This window comes from Trichomycterus rosablanca, chromosome 21, assembly GCF_030014385.1.
Source record: "Trichomycterus rosablanca isolate fTriRos1 chromosome 21, fTriRos1.hap1, whole genome shotgun sequence".
NCBI classification, from domain to species: Eukaryota; Metazoa; Chordata; class Actinopteri; order Siluriformes; family Trichomycteridae; genus Trichomycterus; species Trichomycterus rosablanca.
Window position 1 is genome coordinate 5,856,492 of NC_086008.1, and position 25,651 is coordinate 5,882,142.

The 25,651-nt window shown below is 39.7% G+C and overlaps 1 protein-coding gene across 2 annotated transcripts; it reads right to left on the reverse strand.

Annotated features, from left to right (window-relative positions):
• Positions 1 to 674: 674 nt before the first annotated feature.
• On the reverse strand, positions 675 to 25,279 carry npdc1b (neural proliferation, differentiation and control, 1b). 2 transcript variants are annotated; one of them, XM_063017885.1, is made up of 9 exons: positions 24,997 to 25,279; positions 9,008 to 9,151; positions 5,862 to 5,954; positions 5,413 to 5,658; positions 5,135 to 5,201; positions 4,473 to 4,557; positions 3,727 to 3,803; positions 2,612 to 2,711; positions 675 to 2,443 (listed from the first exon to the last, which is right to left on the reverse strand). In XM_063017885.1, the coding sequence occupies exons 1-9, from the start codon at positions 25,082 to 25,084 to the stop codon at positions 2,360 to 2,362; spliced, it is 984 nt and encodes a 327-aa protein (XP_062873955.1). In that variant the 5' UTR covers positions 25,085 to 25,279; the 3' UTR covers positions 675 to 2,359. The 2 variants fall into 2 exon arrangements, with proteins under 2 accessions (XP_062873955.1, XP_062873954.1); XM_063017884.1 differs by having other exon boundaries at positions 9,008 to 9,154.
• Between the last annotated feature and the right edge of the window lie 372 nt (positions 25,280 to 25,651).

Here is a 25,651-nt window from a genome sequence, read left to right on the forward strand (position 1 = left end):
GGTAAAACCAGGGGCCTGTATTGAGTCTAATTTTCTAAACAAGGTCTAAATATTGAAACATTCACTTTATAATCTAGTAAAAATAAATATCAGCCAGTTTGGTTTAGTATTATTACCACTGTTCATCTTCAGCGTTTGAAAACATGCGCCATGTTCGACTGAGCACCCAAATAACTGAGGTGAAGTAATGGCGGCAGATTTCAGATTTTAAACTATCACGTTACTCCTATAAAAGCTCCTTTATGCTAGTAATCTAGTGGAGAAAAGCAGCAGTATGGGCAAATTAAAAACTTTAAAAATCCTTATATGTTTAAAGGGAATTTTTTGTTTTAGAGTAAATTAAGGCAAATGCGATATTGGGAGATAAAACGCCAATATTTAGGGAATAAATCTGATTCTGACAAATTCTAACTGTGTATATACTTCTGCCAAAATGGCGTTAATAGACACATGTCATAAAATAGTACTTGTTTAGGAAATAAACCATAATTCTAACCCTGTCACCATGTCTTACACTCACTCACTTTAATACACATAGAAGAGAATTAGTGTGGATCAATTCATCTGATTTATTTTTACCCCGTGATAAGACATTAGCAATATGTCCTGCATCTATGCCTTTTATACAAACCTGCTGTACTTAAGACATACATCATTCCAAAAAAACTGATTACTTTTTTTAAGTACACCTAAATTTATTTATCTACCAGAGCCACAACTTTAAATGCCCACCTTTACCTTATTTATAGACAAAGGGGGAAGTTAAGGACTTTGGCTGCAGCAAATCAATGATTCAATACCTGTTATCATAATAAATGACTAAATTAAACAAGCTTTTTCAAACATGTACATCAGACACAAAAAAGCATTTTGATCCTGCATCAAAATCTATTTCACTGGGTGATTTTACTGAGGGGGGCATAATGCCACTTTAAACATTATAGAGGGCACGTTTTAGCATTAAGGTCTTTTAGCCCAGGCAACAATGTGTTTTGGGGGTTGTAAATTGTGTTTAACTTCCGGTAAAATCTACTAAAATCCTGGTCTGACTTTCAGTAACATCTACTAAAATTCCAGCTTTAAACCAAGCTAATCCAGAAGACACCTTACATATGGTCCCACAGCCAGTGCCATAAACTACCCAGTGCTTGTCCTTTGAGCTTAGAGGGCACAAGTAAAGCATGAGCGTGCAAAGTTAAAGCCTTTTTTTTTGCTAAAGGAAGCTTGCAGTAAAGCATCCTGGAGGTTTGGTCTGAATGTAGAGACATCAGACACAATCAGATACAAAAATCTTAATTTCATTATATGACAGAGCTGTGAGGAAAACGAGAGCTGCCATGCACTCCCTGTTTATACTGATGCGTGCATATACTGTAAAGATCATGGTATGCTGGCTACTATTGAAGCCTATGCCAGGCTGACAAAACAAGAAATAATGACTGGTATTATCTACTGAACAAAAAAAACAAAAGATAAATAAACAAAGATAATGCATATTTAAAATAAATTGTTGCCAGTGTATCATTGATTAAAGGTAATCTGAGACTAAACAGAACTGCTCAGTCCATGGGAGATGGAGCAATCTATCGTGCAGAACTGTGTGTACAGTACATGTCTTTAATTGTTTGCAGGAGCCAAAGAGTCTTTGTCCACTGCATAAAAAACAGAACTGTTTTAAGACAGGCACAAACAAGACCTAATGTTATTTGGTGGTATGGCCATCCAGCTGATTGGTTAGGTATAGCATGTCACAGATAAAACTGGCACCTGGGTACTTTGTGTAACCTTTGTCCAAAAGCGACACTCATTTCTTTTTCAGTACTATTTTTAGTACTTAATAAGTTAATAGTGCCATTATAGTCATCACCTTTACAGTCATTACAGTTATAAATGTCTCTCTGCTTAATAAAAATAGCTAAAACTAAAACCCCAAGTACCACTAGCTCCTGTTTGGACTGGTTCTTGTTTTTGTGCAGTGGAAATGTATCCTATGTGTGCTCACACTGTGTATATTTAACAGCAGATTATATTCAGGAGATATGTTAGTTTTACAGGGTTGCTTCCAGTTTGAAGAGACAATGTGTAACATAAGTCAGTAAATAAATACTGGATAATAAAAAAAAAATGGAGAAACGACAGGAGGAGAGAAGACAGAAGCTCAGAACTGTTCAACACCGGACTTGCCCTTAATTGATTAAGTAAAATTCAATCCAATGCAGTCATTCTCTTCTCCATCCTCCTTTCATTCCCGGCCGCCGTCCTCTGCATGGTGACGTCATCTTTAGAAACATTAACTCGAGTGGGATTTGATTTGGGTGGTATGCACGTATTTTCCATGTGATTATATGGCAGTCCAATTTCAGTTGTAGCTCTTTTGCAGGTCGAGATGAAGATGAAGGGTGGAGTCGTCAAACAGAGGATTCTTCACCTCCATCTCACCAGTCTATAAAAAGAAAGTGAAATGTCAGCAACAAACCACTGATACACCAGATTACACTGTAGGTGACAAATAATACTCTTGATCGCACCAGCAGGGAGTCGCCCTGTGTTAGTCCATGCTGGGTGAGATCTATATATACACACACAGAACTAACACAGGAATGCTGCTTACCGGAGCGAGTCCGGGACATTCATAAACGGTGAAGTCTCCATCCTCGTTCTCCTCATCTGAGGTAGCTCCTGATTCAGGGATTTGTGGTTCATCTCTTTGTCTAACAATAAAAATTGGTCAGCATAAATAATCATATTTAAAAATAATAACAAAAACTTCAATCATAAGTAAATCTTAATCACAAGTAAGCTTGTGCAATATGATGCTTTATTTCATGTCCACTAAAAATTCTTGCTTCTGATTGGCTGGCAGGTGTGAATTATTTCTTTATGACTGAACAGCTTTAAGGTAGATCCAGTCAAAACTGTAACCACAGTTGTAAACTTTATTTCCTTAGTTTTGTGTCCTATAAGACTAACAATATTTGAATTAAATTAAATCAATTAAAGCTGTTGAATAATTAAAGTGATCATTATGAGGATGTTTATCTATTTATAGGCTACTGTGTGTGGAAATTAAATGCTACCTGATTTATACATCAATTATAGTAACCACAATGTAAAAGCTGGTAAAGGTAAGTAACTTAAATGCTTCTGAAACAAATGTACAAATTGCTTATTTAACGTTGGCAAGTGGCATCATGATTTCCTCTGCCGAAATAATCGAATGCAAGTGCCAACCACTTCTGCAATACTTAAAATGCCAATTTGTGGAACTTGTGCTGTCCAGCTGGCTAATGCGCTGGCCCACCACAACTGGGACCTGGGCTTTGGCATTCTACAGACACAACTGGTCATGTTTGTCTGTAGGCAGGTTGTATGGTATTTTTCAAAGTAAATATTGCAATCAGAAAAAAATCTATATTTCACCAGCCTACAAAACATCACAATTTCCCTTCGGGGATTAATAAAGTACTCAATCAATCAATCATACATAGGGAATCAGTATGCTGGAAGAGTTTGTTGATAATACACTGTAGGGTCAAAAACATGAGGACAACCCTTGCAATTAGTCCGGCTTTTTCTGTTGGCCATTGGCCATTTCAACAAAAACATTTCGTAATTTCCTAAAACAAAACCTAGTTTTTAGGTGTCCACATACTTTCGGCCCTGTACTGTATAGAAAAGGCAAGAAAAAGCTGCTGATGTTGTAGTGCTGCCTGTAGATTTACTCACTTTAATGACAACATCTGCTGCTTCTGATGCTGATAATGGTACATCTGTGCACTCTGAGCCAGATTCTTATCTCCACACTGAAACAGACAAAGCAGTGTGAACATGATGAGTGTGTTTACATAAACATTAACAATCAGATTCAGTAATCACTAATCTGAGTATTTATACTGTATCCTGCCAAGATCTGCGTTTGATGGGGTACCCGAGTGAATTTCTATAGGCAGCTGCGTCACTTGATAAGATCGATCTGTCAGTGGTTGTCCAAGAGTACCACAACCATAAACTGGGATCCTAAACTGTAACCCACTTTGATGGGTGCCAATAAAAGCTATTCGCAAGGCTCTGTGGAAGGAGTCGAGCCCATCCTCCTGGGACATTGTTTGTCGCCACTACCATCAAAGAACAAATTAACTTGGGGGCCAACTATAAACTAGGTATTCACGCTGGCATATTTTGTTGCCTTTGATGGACAAGCAGGAGTACATAAGGGCCTGCCACCCTGCGGGACTACTGCACCTGCTGCCCATCCCATTTTGCCCTCAGATACACTTGTCCCCAACTGGCTACTCAGAATTGCCCCTAGCCGTGGTGGAGAGAGTAAATGTAAGTGTGTGTTTCTCTGTATTCCTGACCTGCATCCAGCAGTTCCAGGTAAAAAAGAAACAGCAACACTGACCAAAATGTGTGGCTAGTCGAATTGAATAAATGAGTATGTGTATGTATGTGTATATACGTTAGTCACTTACAGATGCACTGTCATAGGGGTGAGGGCTTATCCCCCCGAAGGCTGGGTAGTCCACTTTCTGGGCCAGGCGAGTTCCTCTCTGCATCCTGTCACAGGAAATGCAAGACGATCAGCTCAGATCAGTTACATTTGTTCAATTACGTTTCCAGCTGATCTAATCAGTCATGCTTGTGCTCAGACAAATGGCTTTTTGATTTTAGTTTTGACACTAATTATGTTTGTGTGTGTTAATGAGGCAGAGCAAATGCTGGAGGACAGATTTGAGATATGCAGAATACAAAATAAAGACATTGTTCAAATCCACATAAAATGGAACATAAAATCGGATAACAGATGACCACTGAACAAAAAAGTAAGAATACTACATCTAATTTTGGTACTGTCACAGTAAATACTGTTGAAATATTGTAATTAAATGTCTATAAGCAAACATACATTGCACATTGTATTTTTATGTTTTTTTTTATGTAATTGCACAATTTATTGTTATTTGTTTATGATCATAATGCAGAAACGTGCTTCCTGTAGAGGACATGTTCACTTATTTTGAATTACAACAAATCATAATACCGAAAATACTGGGCATAAATACGCAAGTATGTCCTCTAATACGATGGTTTGGCATGGAGTGGTCAAGGGCAGTGTGTTGGACCAAAGTCTTACCTCACCCAGCAGACTCCAGACAGGACCAAAGCCATTGAAGCAACCATGAGACACACTCCTGCTGTAACTACAGAGGAAAATACAGAGATCAAAATAAGCTGTTGACTTGATTTTATGTAAGCTATGATAAACTGATAAACATCTGTATCATACACATTTTATCATATCTGTTATCTGTTAACATATTGTGAATCAGATGCTTTCATTTCATTCTGATCAAATGATCTTAGACTTACTATCCAATTATTCATTCATAAAGCATCCCGAAGAAGACATACCGAGATAAGAGTGGTCCTCTGATGGGTAGGGTATTATGAGGGGGGTGTTTTGCACTGCTAATATCAGAGGGCTGGCGGTGCTGGGACTGGCACTGTTGGCACTGGAGCTGGTGGTAGGAAATGATGTCGTAAGAGTGTGTGTTATAGGCTGTGTTACAGGTTCATGGCTGGGAGAAGCTTCAGCTATGTGGTGAGTCCTCGATCGAGACGAGTTCTCCTTCATATGAGGAGCAGCCTGAGATGGTCCTGAGAAGCCAAACAAAGATGTTATAACAACTAAAACAACTCATTTGATTTCTTTACGCTCCAGTTATTAAAACAAGATATCTAGAGTACAATAATACAGCACATCAGTTATTATTCATTTAGGCGGAGTTTGTTTCTGTGGTGCCTTAGAACTAGTTGAAGTAGAGTAAGTGTGTGTCGAGGTGTGTTGTGTGCTGTGTTACCTGTGTGTTTCATCTCAGATTCTCTGTGTTTGGTGATGATGGAGGAGAGGAAGTCGATTTCTTCGTCCAGCTCGGGCCGCATATCCACTTCTTCTGTATATCAGAAAAACAGGATTTTTATGACTTTGGGTAGCTGCTATACTAATATGTGCCATAAACAAATAGCTTTAATATTACCCACAGTCTTTGTCATGTAATCTTCTACTTATAAATATTAAATATTGAGAAATCCATCTTCCATTGAAATATTATAATAAAATACATATACACTATATGGCTAAAAGTATTCAGACACTTGACCATGAGCTTGTTGGACATCCTATTTCAAAAACAAATGGTATTAAAATAGAGAGACATTTATGTGATGTTTTCAGCTATAACAACAGCCACTATTTTGAGAAGGCTTCTCCCTACACTTTGCAGTATGTCTGTAGGAATTTGTGCCCATATAATCAAAAAAACTTATGAATGACTGGGCACTAATGTTGGTCAAGAAAGCCTCAATGGATGTTTCAGTTCATTCCAACTTCAGTTCATTTAGTGAGGCTGAGGTCAGGACTCTGTATAGGTCACTGGACTTTCCTTCCTCAAGGTCTTTATAGAACTTGCTTTGTGCACAAAGGTACAGTCAGGCTGGAACATGACAGGGCCTTCCCTAAACTGTTGCTGCAAAGTTGGATGCATATCATTTCCTTTATATAATCGATTTATTACACATGGTAGCAATTGTTGTGGCTGAAACACATGAAGCACAAAATTGTTCCGATATTTTTGTCCATTTAATGTATTTTAACTTAATTTTTAAAACAAACGTGTCTGACTAATTTCAACTCCAATATAATATTTTACACACAATAAGGTGTTTAAGAGCTATTAAGCCATCATGCAGTTTTATCAAGAAGAAGTTATGTCTTTCAAACATTGTCACAGAAAAAAAACTGTTGTTCCAGGTCTCTTTATATAGTGTTTACATATTGAATCTGTAGTAAACATTAATTACCCAGCTTTAAATTTAAATATGCCCCCTTCTACTGATCAGAAAGAGGAATTAACTGAAGGAATTGAGAGAAACAAAGCATTCTTTTATCATTTTATAATGTAATATACGTGCATTTGTGGGAATTTTGCATTGTGCGTATGCTGCAGCATGTATGAACGGCTGCTGTTTACTGGTGTGTGTGGGTGGATGGGTCAGCAGGCAATCCTGCAATGCCGCTCTGCCTACGTGCGTGCGGGAATCAAAGGGAGGAGCCTCATCAAAGTCATGAATGAAGCCCATCACTATGGTAACCGCTGGACAAGGGAAAATATACACCCAAATGAGGGAGCAAGTGGATCCAAGAATTTGGAACACAGCCAGGGGCTGAGAGATTGCTGTCTATCTTAGTGCTTGCTGGAATATTCCATGCACCAACCTGAGCACTGTTTCGAACTATGTGAGCCTAATTTATCTAATGGTTAATGTAAACATGAAAAAAACTGTATGATTTGGACAATATATTGGCATTTGGGTGTCACAAAGGTCTAATGCACTACCTCAGCATGGCAGAGCCCTGAGTTTGAGTGTCTGTGATGTCCCCAACCTGGATGGAGCCTTAACACACACAAAAGCTCATATGTCAGAGGCACTGGCACAAGTGGAAAAGGAAAACATGTTGTCCATAAATATATTCTGTTGGCCAGTGGAAAAATACGTCCAGTGACGTCATTAAGGTGTCGGAGGTGGTGTGTGTGTGTGTGTGTGTGTGTGTGTTAAACTGCATCCTTCTTTAGCCAGCGAAGAAATCGTTCAAGCAGCCGGGGCTGACGAGTGGAAAAGGGGAATTGGATGTATTTTTTAAATTAGACATGCAAAATTAAAGGAAACATTTTACACATTCTCATTATTACCCAAAACTTCTAAACCCATTTAATAACTACTATATTTATGGATTTTAGCAGATGCTTTTATCCAAAGCAACATACGGCTCTGGTAGAAGAGCCGAGATTCAAATCAGGGGGTTCAGAATCCCAGCGCTGGTGTGCTAGCGGAATATCCCGCTGTGCCACCTGGGCTTCATAAAATCTTTTTAAAATGATGAAATTCAATAAATACCTTCTTCAGCTGTGTGAATTGAAAAAGAAAACAGAAACTAAGTGTACAACTTTATTTTCTTCACTATATTTAATAATAGTTCCTGTAATAAATGAAAGACCTAATAAAATCCTAAAACAGCTTGACTTAAAGTGAAAGCACCTTCACTGAGAGAATGCAGGGGTGGAGACGGAAGGGCTGCTGCAGGCTTTATTAGCTCTGCCTGTTGATCTGTATTGATCACATGTCTGCACTGGAGCTATAATTCACAGGCCCATGACCTGATGTATAATGAAAAAAAGAGCGCCGCGGTTTGAAGCCGGTTGAGTTTGATAAAGAGAGCGGGCACTTTGCGATTCGTGATTTCCCTCTGTGAATTTCTTGCCACTGCAGCATAGAGGGATGTTTGATTTATTCTCCCTCTGTGCTCGCCTGTTGCGTGCGCAGCGCTGCGTGGGTGAGAGGAGGAGGAAGAAACGATGCGAGATGAGGAAGACTGAGGAAAAGAAAATGAAGTGCTTGAAGGAGAAATATAAAGAAATATGGATAATATTTAGCAATATTACACAGCTATGCACGTGAGTGGTTGCTTATTAGTGGGATTCTGTACTGATGCCATCAAAAATTTAGAGAGGGAATTACAGACACCAGAACTATCGCCCACAATCGTTGCCCTGACTGGAACATACTGTACGTCTTTCCCAAAATTGCTCTCCAAAATCGCTATTACGCAGCTAAATTACTCCTGATTCTACTATGTACTTCAGATATTACTGTTACGGAGGTTATTTTCCTCTGCTGAGGTTAAAGATGATACGCAGAGACAGGATTTTATCCACAGGAAACGTGAATCACTTTCCTGAGTCAGATTTAAAAGCATGTGGTTGTAATAATTGCAGTAATGATCAGACATGACTGTGACATGGCTCATGAGGAGGAGGAGGAGGATGATGAAGAGAATGATGATGAAGACAGTGGATACCCCAGGGTCCATATGTTTTTGTTCTGGAATTGACAGAACGTAAAACATCTACAAGATTAAATACAAATCTTTTAGGTAAATGATACTTACTGATGTGGTTTCGTCTCCTGACCACGCATTTTCCTCTCTTGTTTTCGATGAGTAGTGCCAGGCAGGGGCCACAGTGGGATGAGCCAGGCTGGCAAAAATGACGGCCTTCGCGGGCACAGTCCAGGCTGTGTGGGCACTGTCCCACTGCTAAAACAACACATACAGATCATAATTAATAGAGCTCTTGGCTGCCAGACGAGAAATCAAATATCTGATGATTACAGGGCTCAGATGAACAATAAATCAATAAATCTTGGTACCTTAGGTAAGCAAAGATTCTGTAGTCTGTATACTACGCAATAAAAAGACAAGAAAAATCTATCAAGTTTATTGAGCAGCTGTAGCTACATTGTGATGTAATAAACTACAAATCTCCCCACAGGTACAGTCCGACAGCAGTAAGCTTTGACGGTATCCTTTTATGACAGTACATGGCCTTTACAAACATGTTTAATTGTATGTTACCACAATTTTTCACCACACAAAGCTCTACTTAAGTCTGTATTCACCATTCACACATGAGGACAACTAAGAGTAGTCAGTCAGACATACTGGAACAGGAAGAAAATCTCATACAGACCATCACTGGAGGGAAAGTCTTAACCCCCCAACCCTTCTCATACTAATACATACATTAAAACCACCTGCCCGATATTGTGCAGGCCCCCCTTGTGCCACACAAACGTTTCTGACCTGTCAAGACTCCACAAGATCTTTAAAGGTGCTAGAACCTTTAATATAATTACTGTTTACTATTTAAAGTATAAACAAGCTTATGTTAAACTTTTTTCCCTAATATGAAACAATTAAACAATAATGCAAAAGTATGTGGACACTTATTGTACACCCCAAACCTTTGCAAAACCATGAGTACATATGAGAATATAGAATTGAGCCCTCACCCCTCTGTAGTTTAACAGCTTTCCACATGATTTCACAGTATGTCTGTGGAAATGTGTGCCCATTTAACATGAAAACGAGTTTAAAGGCCTGATTCAAAATTGTCGTCCAATTAAACCCAAGTGTGTTCAGCAGGGTTGAGATCATTGCATTGGAGTTCCATCATACTACACTCATCAAACCATGCCATCATGGTGCACACACAATCATGCTGGAAAGTACATTTTCATAGTGTTGCAACAAAGTTAAAACATATAATGTGTTTATTATGATTTATTTATTACACCTGTAAGCAATAGCAGCACACTGGAAATAGTTGAAAGTGGCCAAAACAGGCTGCTCAGGTGGCGCAGCGGTAAAAACACACGCTGACACCAGAGCTGGGATCTCGAATACATCGTATCCAGTCTCAGCTCTGCCTGCCGTCTGGGCTGAGCAGCCACAAGAACAACAATTGGCCTGTTGTTCATATAGAGGTGGGGCATTAAGCCGGATAGGGAATCTCTCATAACTAATGCAATTCCGACCTCTGCTGGCTGATTGATGGCGCCTGCACAGGGGCGGGGAAGGAGTGCGGTGATCAGGGTGTGTCTCTCCATACACAGAGCTGATCCGCAGCTGATCTCGTCTAGTGTAGGTGACAAGATGCATACGGCTGCTGCCCACGTGTCGGCGGGGGCGTGGGTTAGCTTCGTTCTCCTCGAATTAGAGTCAGGGCCAGCATTAGTGGAGAGGAAGCATGACCAATCGGGCCAAACCAGTGCAGCTGCACAGTAGTTATGATTAGTAACATTATAAAAGCTGAAAATCTGAATAGCCAAACTATTCATAACTGGTTTTGGCATATAAAGCCATTTTTTTCTTGTTTTTTTCCATCTGCCCCACTGTTTGCGATGACAGCCGTTCCTCAATGCCAATAAAACTTTCAGAAAGACATGTTTATGAAGGTCAAACTGTGACACAAAGTCACTCTGCCATCAAAGCAGTGATCTGCGACAGCTGGTTCAGTAATGTCACCTTCATTTCTAAGCAGGTGGGAACATAGGTAACCCAGCAGGCCAGCGCTAAATAACAACTTCTGATGAAACATCATGTCTCCCTGACAGCAACACAGAACTGTAACTAGCGCTCCGCAAGCGTCTCCATGCTGGGCAAGTGGGAGGCAGAGATGGCAACAACCAGCTGGCGTGCAATCTTCTTGTTGCACTTATTCACCAAGCAAAGCATGAAACCAGGACCAGGAGTGTGGAGGAGTGAGTAAAGGCTGAAGAGGTTCATGCAGTAAAATCTACTGCAGAGGAAAATGGATAATTAGCATTAGCTGAGCTATCGATGTTAACCCTCGATTTGCACCTGTGAACCGCTTTCACCTCCAGCGCCTTGGCTGCAGTTGCCATAACAACTGCCATAGCAACTGAAAACCCGTGACATCATCAGGTGTGAGTCATCAGGGTGTAGGGGGAAGGGGGGCACGTGTTTGTGGTACAAACTGGCATCAAATGAAGAACAAAAGGCCGTTTAGCGATGAAAAAGGGAAACAAGCTTCAGAAATTTTTGTTCTTGTTCTGTAATTAAAGTTAACATTGAATTACCAAAAGTATATGGATGACAGCTATCCATGAGTGTGTTGGAAATCTCATTCCAAAACCATTGCCCTTAATATAGAATTTGCCTTCTCCCCTATTTTGCAGCTATAACAGTCTCCATGTCAGTCCCACGTACAGGCTTACGTACATTGTGTCTGTGGGGAACTGGTCATCTTTTATTTCATCCCAAAGCTGTTCAGTGGAGTTGAGGTCAAGACTGTGTGCAGGCCACTGGACTTCATCCATACAAACAATGTCCTTTTGGACCTATGCTTTGCACACAGGGGCAATGTCATTTTGGAGCAGGAAGAGGCATTTCCTAACTGTTGTCACAGAGTTAAAAGCACGTATTTTATACGAGAGTTCTTCGAAAAGCACTTTTAAAAACTCTATTTATTAAGAATTTCAAAAACCAATTTAATCATTTTTCTACAGTCACCTTTTGGTGCATTTTCCCAGCGTCATACGAACTTTTTAATGCCATCACCGCTGCTTTCACATCATCATCTCTTGAAAATCTTCTTTCCCTTAAAGCTTCTTTGAGTGTCCAAAAAGGTGGAAATCAGATGGCACTAAATCCGATGTTCAAAACTGTATTTTCTCAGTAAAATCGTGTAAATAAGTGCACAGTTTACTGAATGGTAGCCAATTAATTACTTTCTCATTAACAAATTAAAAGTGGGCACTTAGGTGGAACTTCAATCTAAGACCACCATCATAAGTGGGCCATTGATACTGTATCTTAAATACCTTACATTTTTATTACCCCGACATGAGCTCCAAATCACCCAAATTAACAAATAACCAAAGCTAATAAAATTGGATTTCTAGAGAAGTTGGATTTATCTGTCTAAAGGTCTGAATTATTGGTTGGTAATACACTTCTGTAACCACATCTGCATCTTCTGCAATTCTGAAAGTCTTTATTTCAAAGATTCAACTTTTTACTCAAATTTTGCTGACTTCATGATTATTAATAGAAAACATCAAATTCTAACATTCTTGTTTAAAAATATGACATTCAAGAAACTTTACCTAGACTTTTGGTCCCCACAACATATACAGTGTATCACAAAAGTGAGTACACCCCTCACATTTCTGCAGATATTTAAGTATATCTTTTCATGGGACAACACTGACAAAATGACACTTTGACACAATGAAAAGTAGTCTGTGTGCAGCTTATATAACAGTGTAAATTTATTCTTCCCTCAAAATAACTCAATATACAGCCATTAATGTCTAAACCACCGGCAACAAAAGTGAGTACACCCCTTAGTGAAAGTTCCTGAAGTGTCAATATTTTGTGTGGCCACCATTATTTCCCAGAACTGCCTTAACTCTCCTGGGCATGGAGTTTACCAGAGCTTCACAGGTTGCCACTGGAATGCTTTTCCACTCCTCCATGACGACATCACGGAGCTGGCGGATATTCGAGACTTTGCGCTCCTCCACCTTCCGCTTGAGGATGCCCCAAAGATGTTCTATTGGGTTTAGGTCTGGAGACATGCTTGGCCAGTCCATCACCTTTACCCTCAGCCTCTTCAATAAAGCAGTGGTCGTCTTAGAGGTGTGTTTGGGGTCATTATCATGCTGGAACACTGCCCTGCGACCCAGTTTCCGGAGGGAGGGGATCATGCTCTGCTTCAGTATTTCACAGTACATATTGGAGTTCATGTGTCCCTCAATGAAATGTAACTCCCCAACACCTGCTGCACTCATGCAGCCCCAGACCATGGCATTCCCACCACCATGCTTGACTGTAGGCATGACACACTTATCTTTGTACTCCTCACCTGATTGCCGCCACACATGCTTGAGACCATCTGAACCAAACAAATTAATCTTGGTCTCATCAGACCATAGGACATGGTTCCAGTAATCCATGTCCTTTGTTGACATGTCTTCAGCAAACTGTTTGCGGGCTTTCTTGTGTAGAGACTTCAGAAGAGGCTTCCTTCTGGGGTGACAGCCATGCAGACCAATTTGATGTAGTGTGCGGCGTATGGTCTGAGCACTGACAGGCTGACCCCCCACCTTTTCAATATCTGCAGCAATGCTGACAGCACTCCTGCGCCTATCTTTCAAAGACAGCAGTTGGATGTGACGCTGAGCACGTGCACTCAGCTTCTTTGGACGTCTGTTCTGAGTGGACCCTGCTCTTTTAAAACGCTGGATGATCTTGGCCACTGTGCTGCAGCTCAGTTTCAGGGTGTTGGCAATCTTCTTGTAGCCTTGGCCATCTTCATGTAGCGCAACAATTCGTCTTTTAAGATCCTCAGAGAGTTCTTTGCCATGAGGTGCCATGTTGGAACTTTCAGTGACCAGTATGAGAGAGTGTGAGAGCTGTACTACTAAATTGAACACACCTGCTCCCTATGCACACCTGAGACCTAGTAACACTAACAAATCACATGACATTTTGGAGGGAAAATGACAAGCAGTGCTCAATTTGGACATTTAGGGGTGTAGTCTCTTAGGGGTGTACTCACTTTTGTTGCCGGTGGTTCAGACATTAATGGCTGTATATTGAGTTATTTTGAGGGAAGAATAAATTTACACTGTTATATAAGCTGCACACAGACTACTTTTCATTGTGTCAAAGTGTCATTTTGTCAGTGTTGTCCCATGAAAAGATATACTTAAATATCTGCAGAAATGTGAGGGGTGTACTCAAGGACCGATTAAGGATAGTCTGGGCCCCTGGGCAAAGAGTTGCCCAGGGCCCCCTCCAAAAACATAAATAGATGAATACATTAAACCAGAGTTTCTCAACCTTTACTCAGTCACGGCACCCTTTAAAAGTGTTCAAAATATTGAGTTACCCCAGCCTACAATGTATTGATTGAAAGGCACTTCATCTCTGCGTCCCTCCTTGCGCCAGGCCCCCCTCCCCTTGGTGAACCAGATCCCGTTGCAAATGATAGGCACTGCTTCCGCCACGCCCCCTCCCCCTTGGTGGAGTACGGTGGCTTGCCTGCCAATTTCTAGGTCCCTAGAGGATCAAGGACCCATGGTGAACGACTTCTGTAGAAGTCTAGGGGCCCCAAATGCATGGCTAGGACCCCCTAACCTCAAGGGCCCCTGGGCGCTGGCCCCACTGGCCTGGTCAGTAATCCAGCCATGGGTGTACTCACTTTTGTGATACACTGTATATATATATACAGTGTATCACAAAAGTGAGTACACCCCTCACATTTCTGCAGATATTTAAGTATACCTTTTCATGGGACAACACTGACAAAATGACACTTTGACACAATGAAAAGTAGTCTGTGTGCAGCTTATATAACAGTGTAAACTTATTCTTCCCTCAAAATAACTCAATATACAGCCATTAATGTCTAAACCACCGGCAACAAAAGTGAGTACACCCCTTAGTGAAAGTTCCTGAAGTGTCAATATTTTGTGTGGCCACCATTATTTCCCAGAACTGCCTTAACTCTCCTGGGCATGGAGTTTACCAGAGCTTCACAGGTTGCCACTGGAATGCTTTTCCACTCCTCCATGATGACATCACGGAGCTGGCGGATATTCGAGACTTTGCGCTCGTCCACCTTCCGCTTGAGGATGCCCCAAAGATGTTCTATTGGGTTTAGGTCTGGAGACATGCTTGGCCAGTCCATCACCTTTACCCTCAGCCTCTTCAATAAAGCAGTGGTCGTCTTAGAGGTGTGTTTAGGGTCATTATCATGCTGGAACACTGCCCTGCGACCCAGTTTCCGGAGGGAGGGGATCATGCTCTGCTTCAGTATTTCACAGTACATATTGGAGTTCATGTGTCCCTCAATGAAATGTAACTCCCCAACACCTGCTGCACTCATGCAGCCCCAGACCATGGCATTCCCACCACCATGCTTGACTGTAGGCATGACACACTTATCTTTGTACTCCTCACCTGATTGCCGCCACACATGCTTGAGACCATCTGAACCAAACAAATTAATCTTGGTCTCATCAGACCATAGGACATGGTTCCAGTAATTCATGTCCTTTGTTGACATGTCTTCAGCAAACTGTTTGCGGGCTTTCTTGTGTAGAGACTTCAGAAGAGGCTTCCTTCTGGTGTGACAGCCATGCAGACCAATTTGATGTAGTGTGTGGCGTATGGTCTGAGCACTGACAGGCTGACCCCCCACCTTTTCAATCTCTGCAGCAATGTTGACAGCACTCCTGCGCCTATCTTTCAAAGACAGCAGTTGGATGTGACGCTGAGCACGTGCACTCAGCTTCTTTGGACGACCAACGCGAGGTCTGTTCTGAGTGGACCCTGCTCTTTTAAAACGCTGGATGATCTTGGCCACTGTGCTGCAGCTCAGTTTCAGGGTGTTGGCAATCTTCTTGTAGCCTTGGCCATCTTCATGTAGCGCAACAATTCGTCTTTTAAGATCCTCAGAGAGTTCTTTGCCATGAGGTGCCATGTTGGAACTTTCAGTGACCAGTATGAGAGAGTGTGAGAGCTGTACTACTAAATTGAACACACCTGCTCCCTATGCACACCTGAGACCTAGTAACACTAACGAGTCACATGACATTTTGGAGGGAAAATGACAAGCAGTGCTCAATTTGGACATTTAGGGGTGTACTCACTTTTGTTGCCGGTGGTTTAGACATTAATGGCTGTATATTGAGTTATTTTGAGGGAAGAATAAATTTACACTGTTATATAAGCTGCACACAGACTACTTTTCATTGTGTCAAAGTGTCATTTTGTCAGTGTTGTCCCATGAAAAGATATACTTAAATATCTGCAGAAATGTGAGGGGTGTACTCACTTTTGTGATACACTGTATATGTACTTACAAAACAACCTGACAGACTAGGTTAGGTATTTGCTATCTGACTGATAAAATTGAACTTTTAGATAGACTATTACATATTTAGGGCCATTTATAGCTCACACACTTGCTCTGTAGTATAATAATACATAGCCCTTGGTTACAAAACCTTTACCAGTGGCACGTCATGCACTTGTCCCCACACAGCGGTACAACTCAGATATGAAGAGATTGTGAGGAAGAAATACAGGATCTGACTGAGCAGATAAAATAGACTTTCTGTACCTATGTGTGATTCTTTTCTAGCTCTACCATTCATTCACTCTGCCTGCGGGCATTCACCTAGCAAACCTTATTTTAATCACAGATATTATGATCCAGAGTCGATCTTTTTTTATTACTTACTCTTGCAGTACATTACACTTACATTTGCAGCCTCCCTGGGAACAGTTGATGTATAGCTCTACAGAACAAGCTTTGAGTGCAATCCAAAGGTCAGATAAGAAATCTGGAGATAATGGCGGAGGCCAAAACACTAAAAGTGTCCAGATGGGTCAACCTAGGTCAAGGTTTAGAGTCCTACAACTCCCAAACTACTGGCAGTAAAACCCAGGTGCGTCGTAGTGGTGGGCAAAGTGGGATAGAGTTACCAGGGCCCCAAATCGGGGGGAGGGCCCCAGAGGGCACAATGAGAAAAGAAAAGAAACGTAAAAATAGAGCACCCGTTGTGGATCGGCAGTCCGGTAGACGCGCCTGGTACATGTAACCGAGTGCAGGTTTACCAAGGGGAGGGGGGCGTGTCGCAAATGCGACCGAGCGCTGGTTCTCCAAAAGCGGCCGCGGTTCGAAGGGGGCCCACGGTCACTTATTGTGCATAAGGCCCAGAATTTGGTGCTACGTCCCTGCTTGGGGGGGCAAAGACACAATTTGGGGGGGCAATGCCCCCCTCTAGCGCCGGCCCTGACTTACTAGGTTACTAGTACCCAAATAGGGCTAATTTGATTACACCCACAGAGCTTATGAAACAGTGGGATCATCAACTAACTTTATTCAAGCTTTGGTTGCAGGTTTCTGGAGCAGTGGCTTTTAATTAGTGCAGTCAAAGCAGCGCTATTGATGTGAAAAGTCACCAGCTTTAGTCGATCAATCACTAATAAGAAATTAAGAGACCACAAAGTTAAATGACTTTACAGAACTTAACAGTTAATAAGCTGCAGCTTGTCGACCCAGTATGTTCAATAATTCAGTACCAGAAATAGAGAAAGTTGCAGGAATGATTGAAATCCCAGCCTGTTTCTCATATTTTTGTCAGGTCTGAGGTTTGAGTCTTCATTGAATTCAGTGGCATCAAAAATAGACTGCTTAATATTGACATAAGCAAAAATAGAACAACTAAATAAACAATAAATAATACATTAAAAATAATAATAGCCACATTTATTCTTATCACATGTGTTTTATCGCAGCTCGATTGTCACTGAGTCACTTACAACAAAGATGTAATTTTCTCAAAAGAGAAAGACATAATAGATAGAAAAGAGCGTGTTTGTTTTTCCATTTAATTTTCCAACATATGATTGTACAAAAGGTCTATGGGAACAAAAGGTGTTGGCCAGGTTACCTATACTAAAGAAAACAAACAAAAAATAATGAATAAATATATAAACATGATTTAAATATGTTTTATTTAAGTCATAGAGTCGGTTAATTTTAAAAATAGAACAGAATTTATTTGGAATATAAGAAATATAACTAAGCAGTGGTGCTAAAATATTTATTCAAATTAGACAGTGAAAACAGACAGGGTTTATTTTTGGGACGGAGGGATTAAGGGATTAAATGGTGGCAGATTGGATTTTAATACTTTCTAGAACACATTTGTAATTAAAGATCATTTCATGCTTTCTTAGTCTGCGAAGTAAAGCCACATATTCTGGAATAAGGAAAATGTAATCTGCCATTGAAAATTTTAATTAAACAGATGTTGTTAAAATGGAATGCGTATGTCTTCTGAGATCAACAAACAAACTCATCTACACAGACAGCCGGAGATGTTAATTTGACTTTATATAATTATAGTTGATGTTTTTTTTAATGTAGAGAGCACTTATATAATAATATTCAGTAAGCATGAGTGACTGAGTGAATGTATAAACCAGAATTTACTTAATATACTGGAATAAAAGTTGTTGTTTTTTTCTTGTATTTAAAATGTATTGAAAACTACTATTAATTGCATTGAAAAGTAATGAATCTTTTGAAAGAGGCCAAAACAACAAGAACAACTAATCAAAAGAAAATGAGCCGTCACTAATTATTCATGTCTTTTAGTTTAGGGGTGCTCAGGTGGTTCAGTGGTAAAGTGTGCTAGCTCACTACCGCTAAGATCCAGGGATCCACGGTTCAAATGTCAGTTCTGCTATCAGCTGTTGTGTATTTGTGTCCAGGTAGTATCGATCTTCAACTGTATTCAATACTGGATCATTATCGGCAAGCTCGTTTACAGAAAATTGGAAAAGGAATTAGCCTCAGAAATGCTGACTGCAATTTAAAAGAACTAGAACTTCACAGGACACTTCAAAACATCAAATAATATAAAAGTAGTGAGATTCAAGATTGCTTGAATAAAAAAGGGGCCCTGTGCAAAGTTTTCTTTACACCAAACTTAATAAACCATGTATTTATTGACCTCACCTTATGGACAGATGCACAAACTGCTTCTAAACAAGTACAAGAATATTATTTTTCTTACATACTTCATTGTATCCATCTGTTAGCAATAGGTGTGGCTGTAACAGCCTTGTAGAGTAATTTTAGCTAACACTGATGTGATATCTGCAGATATCTAGGAACGCGTTACTGTTCTGAGACACGATAAATGCTCCAAGCTTAATGCACCAGGCAAGGTTACATACAACTATAAGTCACATCAACCTAAAACACTGTATAAAGTTCGACAGTGTCATTTTATTGTGTGGCCTGGTCTTTATCATGAATAAGTATAAGTGACTATAGCTGGTGACATCTCTGTACTCAAATAAACATGGCTAGTTTAATTACACCCATAAAGCTCATAAAACTATAGTGGGATCATCAACTTTATTCAAGCTTTGGTTGCAGGTTTTAGAGTTAGCCTCAGAAATGCTGACTGCCATTTTACAGCACTAGAACTTAACAGGACGCTTTAAAACATCAAATAAATATAAAAAAGTGAAATGCAATTGTGTGATTTCACAGTACAGTTAATTACAGTTAGTGTTTTTGCTTATAGAAACATTGTGCTAAAATGAATATCTGCACTCACAGCTTTTTCAGTAATAAGAAATGTGCAGTTAATCAGAATCTGGGTCAGTTTATGAATTTTCATTTCCTGTGATCCATTCATTTTAAAGAGCCAATTAGCTTTAGTCTATTATAATAATGGCAGTAACAGACAGGGGCATGGGCTCTGTGATAGAGTCTATAAATTCCAGTGAAATAAGTGTAAAAGTTCATCTTCCTCCGAGGCACAGGGAAAAGGAACAGCTAGTAAAATGCTGAAAGACTGAAATAGCCGGCTCACAGCAGCAGCCGTCAGCAGGAATACTTATCAACATGAAAAATAGAGATGCTCACTATTTTAGCCTCTTCATCTGTTCTCATTAGCCTCGGCTTCCGGATTGGCTTGGTACTTTGTGAAGCACATTTACACATTAATCTTGTTAATAAGAACTGGAGTGGATAGCCTGTCAGGGTTCTAATGTAGCTGTAAGCTGTGTGGTAAAGTGCGTTTATAGGAAAAAATGGTTATTAAAGAATCTCTAGAATCTCTAAATATCAACTTTAAAACTATTACTTATTAATATAGAATAATTAGTCATTTATAGGTCAGTTAATTATTCATTAACAGTAACTTTAATGAATAAGAGTCAGTATGATGAAAGCAAGCATGTCAACATAAAAAAAAACTAAAGGGACTTTACTGAATCATGATCTTTACAGCTAACAAATGAACACACAGCAGGCACTTGCTAAATGGCAAACATCTATCTTATGATACTGCTGTTGAGAGGAAAAAACATCTGTAGCTGTAGTTCACCAAAAATCCTCATTTCATAAAGAGAGACACAAACAGCAGGTGATGTTAAATTTGACTTTTTATGTAATTATTTTATTTATTTATTCTTTTTATTTTCTATTTTTCCCACTTACCTTTGCAAATATACCCACAATACATGTGCTGCATTATTTATGCCACAAGGAGATTAATCTGATCTTTAAATACCAGTTAAAATACATACATAGGCATAATAAGAACATGCTAGATTCCTTACAGGCAGTGACCCGGAGGAAAGTGTAAATCCCAGGACCTAAATCATGTTGATGTGTGCCACCTGTTTTTAATCTTGAAAGTGCCATAGGATACTATTTCAGGGACTTTTTGTTAATCCTGAGTGCCTACAAAGCACATTTCATTCATTCACCTTCGATTACTGCTTTATCCGGCTCATGCTGGTTTCAGTCTGTTTTTAAAACACTGGGCTCTGGTTTTAAATACATCCTGGAGTGTTAGCTCATCACCTAGCATCAAACAAACAAACAAAAAACATGAATATCTAAGCTGCTTAAAAATGGAATGGGACCTAAAATTATTTTATGCCTCTTTTTCCTCCTCGGGTTGCATTTTGTATCCACAATTTTTATTGCAAACAGGCTTAATCACTGATTTCTGATTCATTTACCATTATTGGACCAAATGGATTCTGTGGTATAAGAGTTCCAGTTCTCTCCCATGACCTGCTTTTCATGTTGACGTACTTAAGTCACAGCAGTCACGAACTAAATCCAGGCCAACTACAATGTGTACTGACGCACAGTAGGTGGCTGTACAGACGTTCTTCAAATGTGAACCTGGAACACCATGAATAACTCAAATGACATCAGTTCACACTAATAGCTGAGAGATCGCCCCTAGCTGAGTCATATATATTTCTAATTGTTAGAACAAGATACTGCAAGAAAATTTTAATAGCCAGTGACCAAAAAAAGGGGACGCAACAGATTGACGTCCTGTTCGGGGTTTTAAACTGCATGATTCAAGTGAAAACAGAACCACAGAGACCCTGACTTGGATAAAGCATTAAAATAAATGAATGAATGAATCATACAGATGCATGAACACCGGCCAGAGACCAGAAATATTCAAATTTTGCTGTCCATTCTCAAGCTGTCAGTGATTGCCATTACAGAAATCACTTAATCTCTTCAACGTGATTTATACGCATTTCTAAACCAAACATGAAGGTGTTTGAACCTGTTTCACAACCATGAGGTGAATTATTTAAGAAAACGAGAAACCTTGAAGTGAAGGCAGAGCTGTGACATCAAAATCAAAGATCTCCCATTTTAAAGTGACTGCACTTGTCAGACGAGCTCTTTGCTCTTTGAAGGTGCTACATGTATATATGCATCGTCAGGTTAATGAAGAGCTCCAGAGGTGCAGGAGCAGGAAACATGGCACAGCTCATATTATACAACTAACTCTCAAAACTACGCCATGGAAACATAAACACTGTAAACACTGTTCAGCTTCATGTTAATCAGCACCAGAGAGATAAGAAAGACGTTAATCTGAATACAACGTAAAGATTTTTGTCTGCCTTGGTGTAGAGGTGGACCATATTGTCAAAATTAGTTATCACCTTTTATGGAACTATTTCATGCTTTGGTTTGATATACAGTTTGTGGACACCTCTGCTAATTACTGGGTTTCATCCGCACCTATTGCTTCCATTGCTCTAAAATTAATGTTATAAAATAACACTTCCAGCCTTGTGGGGAGGAACATTTTCTGTGCACTAGGTGAGGTCCATAAAGAAATGGTTTAATGAGTCAGTCTAACATCAGTACCCGACAGTAACCTGGGGGCACTGACTAACACTAACTAGTTTAACATCAGTGCCTGACTTTACAAATGCTCTTTTAATGTAATGGGGACAAATTTCCTTAGTCACCCCTAAATCTTGTAGAAAGCCTTTCTAAAAGAGTGGATGCTGTTAGAGTAGAGCTAGAAATAAGGCGCTAATTATATATCAATGCCCATGAATAAATGAAGCTTATGATCAGGTGTCCACAATTTTTTGGCCATTTATTGTTTATAATAAATTAGCACTTGTAGAAAGCTTGGTTTTTAGCTCTTTCTCTGTTGAATTACAAATGTATGAACTTCAGTCATGTTCATTTGGAGTCCAGTATGAATGAAATTTCCCGCTGGGCTCACAAATACAGAGGGGTCATGACATCACATGAGCCAAATAACTAAAACTTCTCAATCATCAGATGGTACATATCATCATATCACCACATTACGTTTTGTGTAGAGGCAGTTGTTTGGTACTGCATGTAATATTGGTTTAGTTGGTATCTTTAGAGAATGCCTGGCTGACAGCAGGAATGTGTTAGTGACTTCCTATCTGCCCATGACTTCCACCTTGGTTAGTAAGAGATAAAAAGAGCAAGACGTTACAAATACCCGTCAAATATTTGTTGATTTGTGAAGGTGTATTTAGGGGAAAGTTGCACTTTCTGAACAGCTTATTTACTGCTGTGCTGTACGGATGGGGGAAATGACATCCTAAAAGAGACTACTCCTATAAGGATAGAAAATGTGTTGATTTGTAGTTTTGGTTCTCTATTAGCTGCCAAACAAACACAAACTATGCTAGCAAAATGCCCCACAGCATAATAAAACCAGCACAATCCCTTATGGTAGTGATCAAGCATTCAGGCCTGTGCCATCATCTTGGTGTCTCACAAAAGCTTACCTGCTTGAAGAGAATATGGTAAAACATGACTTACTAAATCTAACCACAGAACTTTGTCACATCTCTCTAGATCCACATCTATGTTTTTTTGGCTGCTAAACACGTTTACACACTTAATTTGATTACCTAAGACACCTAAGATAACTGTTTGATCGACAGTAATGATTCTGTGCTCATTTTGTGGAGCCCTTCAGTACAGTGTTAATCTCCAGAATCTCCAGACTGATGTTTGATTGTGTAATACTAAAGTTGGTTGTATTGGGTTGGAAAATCACTGGAAAATCTTCCTTTTTTATTATTATTACTGTTTATTAAATAGATGTCTTGTGTATTTACTTTTTTACATGCCACTGATCAGCCATTCAAAGGAAGGATTTCACTTAAACCTGCTCATTTTTATACAAACTAATTCAGTGATCTGAGATGTATTTAGTAGTGTTGAATCTTTGGAACACGTATGTACCATATGTGTTCAAAATCATGCATTTTAGTAATCTGTCACAGCATCCTGTTTCCGGCCAGCATCAAACTTAAAAGTAATCACATTCTCATGGCACATTTTACACTTGAGCACTTACACTTAATTATCTAGCAGTTTAGAGTACCTGGGTGCAAATTTAAGGTAAAAAAAACTGTGTTTACAAACGTCCACATCTACAGAACTTGCCATATGTTTTGTCCACCAAACTCTCATGTGTAGAGCTCATTAGTTCCCGCATAAAAACAATGCAATACGTTTTATCCATCTGTAAAACTAACAATAAATTAACTTATATGTTAAGACCAATCCAGTCTGTGTGTGCGTGTTGGCCATACTGGTCACTATGGGCCTTTACTGACGACAGATCAAAGGGTCCATATCTCCCATGCTTGCGTCATGCAGGGCTAATCAGTTTTCCCCTGGCCAGATGGAGCCAGTCTTTTCTGTGTACACTCACTTATTCAAGTTCTCATTCTCATTCTCATTCAATCTGATTTATATTAAGGGTTCACAAAAGATCAATTTGTATCAATAACAACATTATATTGTATTATACAGGGACTGGATAATGTGCATTATCACATCGCAGCATAGGCCAAGCATGGGTCAACTTTATTAATACAGATTCTGTGTATAGAGAACCTATAGATCATGCTATATGTAAGTCATCAAGGTGTATAATTTCTCAAGATATTAAGTTTGGAAATGAAAAGCTTCATTTGTATGGAACTTCATTGACATTGGTGGCTGTGTATGTTACCATAACACAAACCAAACCTCTAACACAAAAAAAGTGATTTAAAAGCTACACCTACAATCTAGATAAACTTTTTTATTATACAAACACTGACTATAAATTTTGTCACTTTATTTATCAATTGAAAGAGACCCCCATAGGACCCCTCACAGACCAGATGATGTACCAGTATCAGCACTGCCATGATACTAACATTGAATTGATGGGATGGTGAGTGTTGTTCTGGTATAAGTGTATCAGGTGCAGCAGTGTTGTTGGGAATGGTTTTCGAATATTGTGTTAAATTAGTGGGCACTTTTAAATACCCAAAATGGCTAATAAACACTGATCAGCCATAATATTAAAACCATGTGCCACATACGCTGATGGAGATGATGGTTAGTAGAAGAACAACATATCTTATGTACATAATTAATTCATGTGTGTAGAATTAATCCTACCAGCCATGGTGAAGCTGATGGTCAGAAGAAGAATACAATATTAAAAGTAGAATTAATGTATGTATGTAGAATAATCCTACCAGCCATGGTGAATCTGATGGAGAAGATGGTCAGTAGAAGAACAACATATCTAATGAACATAATTAATGTATGTGTGTAGAATAAATCCTACCAGCCATGGTGAATCTGATGGTCAGTAAAATATTTAATGTAGAATTAATGTATGTGTGTAAATTAATCCTACCAGCCATGGTGAAGCTGATGGAGAAGATGGTCAGTAGAAGAACAGAGGCCCACACTCCTCTCTCCTGCCCAGTCCTGGAAGAAGGCATTCCTCTATAAATAGCGCAGAGAGCTGGAAGGGCCGCAGGAAAGGCTTTAACATCCCCCCTCCATAAACAGGAGGAGGTTTTAAACACGGAGATTAGATAAAAACAGAGTTTATCCGACAGGTAGAAGAGTCCGATGTGATGATCAGTGGAACATGATGGCAGTAATGATGCTGAGCTGCGCGCTGTGTCGGTGCCGCTGCTTGTTGTTGCACCTGCGCTCACTGTGCGGATTCTCTCTGACTGCAGGACGGGGCTTGGGGGGTGGGTGGGGGTTTCCACTGTGTACACGTCACTGCCATGAAACGTCACTGAGAGGCTGTGTCCCAAATAGTTACTGCTCCCTACCTAGTGCACATGGGAAGATAGTGTAACTGGGCCAGTGTATCTATGATTACCCTAAATATAAACGATTTACTGAATCTTTAAAAGTGCGTATTGTCAAAGCAAAAAAGAATAACCCAATTTTTAACGGCTGTTTATTTATTTTTAATAAAAGTTTCATCCTGGTCAAAGCTGCGGTGGGTTTGATTAGTTCAGTGTTGTTTTTTTTCCCACCAGTTTTCCGTG

Coding starts and splice junctions, on each gene's coding strand:
- npdc1b (XM_063017884.1), bottom strand. CDS start 25,084: ATGCCTTCTTCCAGGACTGGGCAGGAGAGAGGAGTGTGGGCCTCTGTT. Junction 3,804..4,472: donor ACCCCTATGACAGTGCATCT/GTAAGTGACTAA, acceptor TGTCTGTTTCAG/TGTGGAGATAAGAATCTGGC. Junction 2,444..2,611: donor AATGTCCCGGACTCGCTCCG/GTAAGCAGCATT, acceptor TTCTTTTTATAG/ACTGGTGAGATGGAGGTGAA.